The sequence below is a fragment of the Amphiura filiformis genome, chromosome 11 (assembly GCF_039555335.1).
Source record: "Amphiura filiformis chromosome 11, Afil_fr2py, whole genome shotgun sequence".
Lineage (NCBI taxonomy): Eukaryota > Metazoa > Echinodermata > Ophiuroidea > Amphilepidida > Amphiuridae > Amphiura > Amphiura filiformis.
This window is the reverse complement of record NC_092638.1, coordinates 64,946,191-64,952,943: the sequence shown is the minus strand read 5'-3', so window position 1 is coordinate 64,952,943 and position 6,753 is coordinate 64,946,191. Positions and strand designations below refer to the sequence as shown.

Sequence of the window (6,753 nt, the reverse complement as noted above, 5' to 3'; positions counted from 1 at the left end):
CGAAGCTCAAGATCATCAAGAGAGGTACTTGTCGGACAAAATTTCAGCCCGCGGATAGGACAGAGGCTTCATGTTCGTTAAGACTGTGGGAAGACAAGTTGACAACACTCTTGTTATCAGTGATAGGGGCTATATTGGGGCGATGCCGATAGGCTCGTTTTACCCAACGCCGTTTGTGAGTTCTGGTTGGTGCCGGTGTGGGCCTGTGAGTAGGTCTGCTATCATGGTGAACGTTGTTATTGGTAGCATTAAGGATGGAAGCTTGCATGTTGGGTTTATCACCACTAATCATAGCTGGGCGCTTAGACTCGTCGATATAGCGGTAAGCACCAGGTGATGCGTGTGCAATGCTGATGTTCTCACGGAGTTTCCGACATTTTGAGTTAGAAGCTCGAATTGAAGTTTAGAGCCCATTTCTTTGAGTTTCATAAGGATGGCTGAAAAGATATCGGGGTTAACCAGAGAAGATAAAACACGACAGAGAGACAAGAATTCAGTAGACTGTTGTTGAACAGCATTGACAGAATCTACAATGAGAATATCAAGAAGCTTGCTGGATGTAGAAAGAAAAGCTTCATCAACAAGGTCAGAACAAAACCTACTTGTTGTATTGATGTGGCCTCTGATTGACAATCCTTTAGGGATGAGTTTGATTGATCTGAGGGTAGTAAGAAAATCATGATTAGAAGTGTGGCGCAAGATTTTTTCTTGTGTTTTTCGAAGCTGATTGAAGACAAGACGGATTTGGGGATGTAGACGAGAGACAAACGAGAGGAGTCCTAGGTCCGGAACCATGACGGCTGCAGGGGATCACCAGCAAAATCAGAAAAAGTGGGTAATGGTGAATCCAACGGACGAGGACACAAAACACATCAAGGATCAATAAATGATACAAGAGGATACCTTGAATAATAACAACAGGAAAGAAAAAAAGCAAGGTACACCAACTTGATGTGGGGAAACAAGTAAAATACAGACTAGACAGTATGCAGGGGACAAAACATAAGACGTAGGCAGAAGAAGTAGGCAAAGTTCGATAGCCAAAAATTACCAGTTCCAAAGCCCACAGAAGTAAGTGCTGAACCTGCAAAAGCAACAAGGATCAATGGTAATACAAAACTGCACTAGAACAAGTGATGAAAATCAAGTGATGAAAATCACTGTGCATATAAACAGACACGCTAAACCAAACATCCAGAGTAGGCACAAAACAGGCAGAGTTCGATGGCCAAAAATTGCCAATTCCAGAGCCCACAAAAGTGTCAGGAAAACAGTACACTGGAAGTGATGAAAATCACTGTGTACATAGCAGTGAAACACTTAACAGACAAAAAAACAACCGACGTTTCGAGCAGATAAACTGCTCTTCTTCAGGGACAGACAACAAAATATAAAGCAAACAACAAGAACTACATGCTGTAGTTTAAAAACAAATTCAAGTCAAAAATTGAAGGCAAGTTCAAATTGAAATAAGTAGCAAAATAAGACAGCAAACTCAGAGCAAAATAAGTTGTGTCTTCTCTCATTGAGAGCAAATTCACTACAAAGTTAGAATGGCAAACAATATGTAAATAAGCACCACCACGGGACAATAGAGTATTGTCCTAATTGACAGGAAGTAAATGTCAAGTGGGGTCGCAATCAATAGCGGTTGTAGAGAATGAATAGATAGGATAAGTGGACAAATGTCACTCAAACTTTAATATTATGAGAAAGTAATGCATATTAAATAAAGAACAAATAATGTTTATAGACCTACACAATACATGTATCAAGAAAAGTGAAAAATAAGCCAAAAATTGCTGGAAAAAACACAAGACAATGAAGGTCTCAAATATTAAAGTGTAATATGCATACTGAAAAGAGGGGGAGGTAGAAAAACAGAGAAAGTATGAAAGCATGTGGTCCATGCATGATAAAATTTAATTTCAGTGCATGTACAGATATAGGCCTGCGGATGAAAGTGATAAAGCCAAAAATCACTAAAACCAAAGCACAGTGAAATACCGTTGCAAATTGACATGAAATATGCCAAAATAGGTAGTGATACAGGGACTGCTAAAAGCTGGAAAATATTAGCACGCAAGGAGGCCTACAATAAGAAGGCCAAATGTGAATTGACACATCAAACAAATAGGCCTACATGTAGGTCCAGAAATAAAAGCTAACAAGATCCATAGGCCTAAAGATACACTGGCATGTTAATCTTTAACATTCAAGCCAAGTGGTTGGGTTGTCTGAAGTTTAGAGATCCAGTCTTTCTCAAGTTTCTTTCGCATGAAAGTGTCAGTCTTTGGGGGTTTGTCAATACACATGACAGTAATGTGATTTGCAGAATGTCCTGGGAGGTTGAAATGTTTAGCTACTGGTGTATTTCTGTTAAGACGAGCATCAGCACAATGCTCAGTCAGTCTGGTTTCCAGGCTACGACCAGTCTCTCCCACATACTGTACTTGACAATTAGCACATGTGATGAGATAGATCACATTCTCACTCTGACAACTGAGGTGTTTGTGGATGACATGACTTTCACCTGTGGAAGAACTAGTGAAAGACGACCCTTTCTTGGTGTGTGCGACTGGTGAGCCACCACATAAGAGTATAAAACGTTTTCATAACCTTAAAAAACATTTTTTGATAATCTACTGCTCAGCAAACAAAAATGTTTTACAGAAAACGTTTAAATGTCGGGTTATGTAAAGGGTATAAAAACGTTTTAATAACATTCCAAAAACATTCTTGAAAACTTTATACAAAACATTCTAAACAAAATGTTATTTTGGGGTTGAAAAAATATTTTGCGAAAAATGATTGCCCAATATATTTTCAATAACGTTTTAAAAACGTTTTCATGACCTTTATATAACCCGACATTTAAATGTTATTAAAAGGTTTTGAAAAAAACATTTTAAGAACATTTCTGTGTTTGCTGGGTTCAAATATTTTAACATAATGTTATTTAAGTATTGACACAATATTTGGCAAAATGTTTGCAAAAATAGTTTACAATAACATTTTTTGAAAACATTTAAAAATATTGTTGTAGTGTGTTTTCATACAAAACGTTTTAAAACGTTATCATGACCATTATATAACCCGACATTTTAATGTTATTAAAACGTTTTTACCTAAACCAAAAGCCAAAATATAACTTATTTAAAACGTTTTTAGGCACCTTTTTTCACTTTCAGAGCATTATTCCTTATATTATTCTTGTTTAAAATTGAAACTAATTTTATACTTGACGAATAACGAACTGGTCAGTATATTCTTTCTCTACATGTAATTAACCCAACCAAAATATTACCTGGGAGGAAATAATATGCAGCCTGGAATCCTCTAAATACAGTCGACCTATCACTTTTAAACACAACAAACAAGTTTTCGCCAGTAGAAGTAAATGTTTCGGGAATTTCGCTGCCACAGAATACACCAATGAGTTTCGCAGGATCGTCAGAGGAGCTGTCATAGATCGACAGGGTGTCGAAGTCGTTATTGCAGCCTTCGTCGAATTCAAGCATGAAATCTTGCATCACCAGGAGGACCTGCTGCCCTGCAGGAGCTGTGATGAGGCTGTTGCACTCGGCTTCATTCGGGTAGTCTTCGGGGTAATTCGGACTAGTGAATGTGCCTGGTGCTAAAGTGAATTCGTTGTCACACCCGGTGTCTGTTTCATAAAAAAAAAATAGAAGAGAGTTAACGCAAATGATGAGGATTAAAAGTCTTAATCTTAAAGTTTTATGTCACTTTATGCCTCGGATGTATATTATCAAAGAGGCATGAAAGAAAAGCACACGAATTTGACAGCTTTTCATCCTTTTTGGAACCCAACATGCATAGCGTGAGCCGACTTTTGCCGATGAGCTATAAACCTTATGAAGTCATGTACTATATTCTATAGACCACCTTGATGCAAATTTCCAAACTGGTGATTTTGGTGATGGTAGAAAACATCATCTGTTACAATCGATTCACCGACCTTTAATTCATGCTTCTCTTAACCACAAAACAAACTGTGTGATATAGGTTTAAACTTTTAAAAAAAACACGTTCTTTGAGAGAAAGGCTTACGTGTGGCTACGACATATACAAAAATATTCCATCTTTTTTTGTTTGGGATTTACCTTGTACGAAATAGAAGGCAAGATCGTACCCTCTCTCCGTAACGGACCCATCAGTCACAAACGTAGTAAACAAATGTCGTCCAGTTGATCTGAAAGTACGTGGTATCGTCGCTCCACAGTATTTACCAAACAGCTTGTCTTCATCGGCCACATCCGAGTCGTACACACTAAGATAATCCCATGCGAAATCGCAGTCAAATGAGCCATCGTCTTCCAAACGGAAGTCACGTACGGTGAGGTAGACGTTGTAGCCTTCTGGTGCAGTGATACGTGTGTCGCAGTTGATGTAATTAGGGTAGTTTTTGGGGTAAAATGGCGACTGGAAATCACCTGGTGCTACGGTATAATTAGCGTGACACATCACATCTGGAAATCAAGATATTGAAATAATACGTTAGGGGAGTAAACAGACCCAGAAATCTTGCACGTGAATCCTTGGTTTTTGACTACCAGAAGTAGGTTTCTGCACACAATCCCTTTTACAAGATTAAGTTATTGCATAAAAATGTACAGCTCGAAGGTTGATTTATCTCTTTTGCTATGTAATATTCATTGTGGAAAGGACTTTGACTTCCAAAGTCCGAAGAGCAAATCACAGATTCGTCTGCAGTGAAAACGACAACCTACAATAAAATATACTAGAAAGTAACAGCAAGACAATGCAGCTTATGTTCCATTGGTTACGGTAGTACTTTATCATCACACTCTATATAGTTCAAAATATAATGGTTATAAATAATTTTTACCTTGGAACCGGTTGTACTTCATCATCACATTCAAAATACATTACAAATGATTATTACCTTATTGTTACCTTACTACAAATGATTTCTAACTTATTTAAAAATGGTAAGAAAAGAATATCCTTTTTTATTGTATACCTCCAGTGTAGTTTCCAATTATAATGTTATTGATCCATTCTTCAAATTCTGATATCCGCGTGTAAACAGCCGGATATCCTGGCTCAGCACAACCACGTGACCAACTAGGTAAGCCTACTAAGTACCATTTGTTGTCAACCTGGGATACAAGAGGACTGCCAGCATCTCCCTTTGGAATAAAATAAGTGCAAATTAACACATGCAAAAATGAAACACAGTCACATTACAATATATGTACTATACAGAAACCTTCATTGTTTTCCTATATAAAATGCTTGAACAATTTCAGCTATATCAAGAAGTTTAGTCAGCCGATACCAGTCATCCAAAAGGCACATTATCATTTTTCTAAGTGTCTGTGTTTTGCATTATATTGTATATTGTTATATCCATCAAAAGTGACTTACAACAAGTAAAAAAGTAACTTGAAACACAAATTATCCCGAATCATCGAAAAAGCTGCAAGACCCGTTTTGATTTACAGTGACATATGTAGGCAAGGCAACAACCCGCAGGACAACAAATGCACAACAGAACGCTGTGGAAGGTCCACTTTAGTTCACGAAAGAGTCCAGTTATTTATAACTTACTCTACAGACACCCTGTCCTCCATCCATATTGCCCGCACATAACATTTCAGATCCCACTGGATCAGGTAACTTACTCTACAGACACCCTGTCCTCCATCCATATTGCCCGCACATAACATTTCAGACCCCACTGGATCAGGAGCATACTGAGCTTGACAAAGTGCTTGATCTATGATTGTGGCTGGAACTTCATTCAACTCATCTAATATTGGACCTGTGTGCCAATAGAATACAACATAATAAGTGTTAGTTTGATTACCGATTGGACGAATCGAGATCTAGAATTTACATAATGCATCCATAATGTCCTCCACCAACACTAAGAGTTGTGGACTTCTAAGGGCATTTATAGATAAGCCTTTTCCAATTCTGAATCTGCTTGCTTTTTTGATCAAGAAATTTTTATGGACATAGAGTTTTGGAATTAAATCTAATACTGGAACTTACTTTTTTGCAACTATTGCGACGTTGCGTCTGGACCCACCAGATTTCATCAGGCAACTGACCCGTTGGACTGGTCACGTGATAGACGGCTAGGTATCGACCCGATGGCCCGGTCCCATGCACGTGACCAGTCCAACGGGTCAGTTGCCTGATGAAGTCTGGTGGTTCCAGACGCAACGTCGCAATAGTTGCAAAAAGTAAGTTCCAGTATTAGATTTAATTCCAAAACTCTGTTTGAAACTACTGGATGACTAAGAACATTTACTCCTTTTTATGGACATAATTATCAGGACATTTTACCGTCAGAATTATGCATCTCCATTAGTCGGGCATTAATGGACTAAACATGCAGTTAGTTGGATCAACAAGGCTGAATAGAAGATCGGACAGATCGAGGGATTAAATTTTAAGGAGGGGAAAAGATTCAATACAGACTGGTAAGTTTTACCTTTCTGGCTCGCTTTTACCTGAAGATATTTTCCTACAGGAAACCCCTCATACCTCCATTGGTTATAACTCTGCAACTGGTTCAATCGTGACATCAACTTACCATTATTGTATGAGCTACCCCAGCCGGTGACCCAACACATTGTACCCGCAGGGAAATCTGACTGATCTTGTTCCGATGGTAGACAAACTGTACGGACAAAGTCATTAATGGTAGCATTCCTTGCAAGCCTTATCATAGCTATATCATAGCGATTCCCGGCGAAA

General features: G+C 38.3%; 1 protein-coding gene across 1 annotated transcript; it reads right to left on the bottom strand.

Moving 5' to 3' along the window:
- Positions 1-288: 288 nt before the first annotated feature.
- On the bottom strand, positions 289-5,183 carry LOC140163860 (procollagen C-endopeptidase enhancer 1-like; the record flags this gene model as incomplete). The annotated part of the gene is made up of 4 exons (XM_072187174.1): positions 289-800; positions 3,308-3,667; positions 4,125-4,490; positions 5,006-5,183. Coding segments are annotated over 4 exons (1,416 nt in total), but the record flags the coding sequence as incomplete, so codon positions are not given.
- Between the last annotated feature and the right edge of the window lie 1,570 nt (positions 5,184-6,753).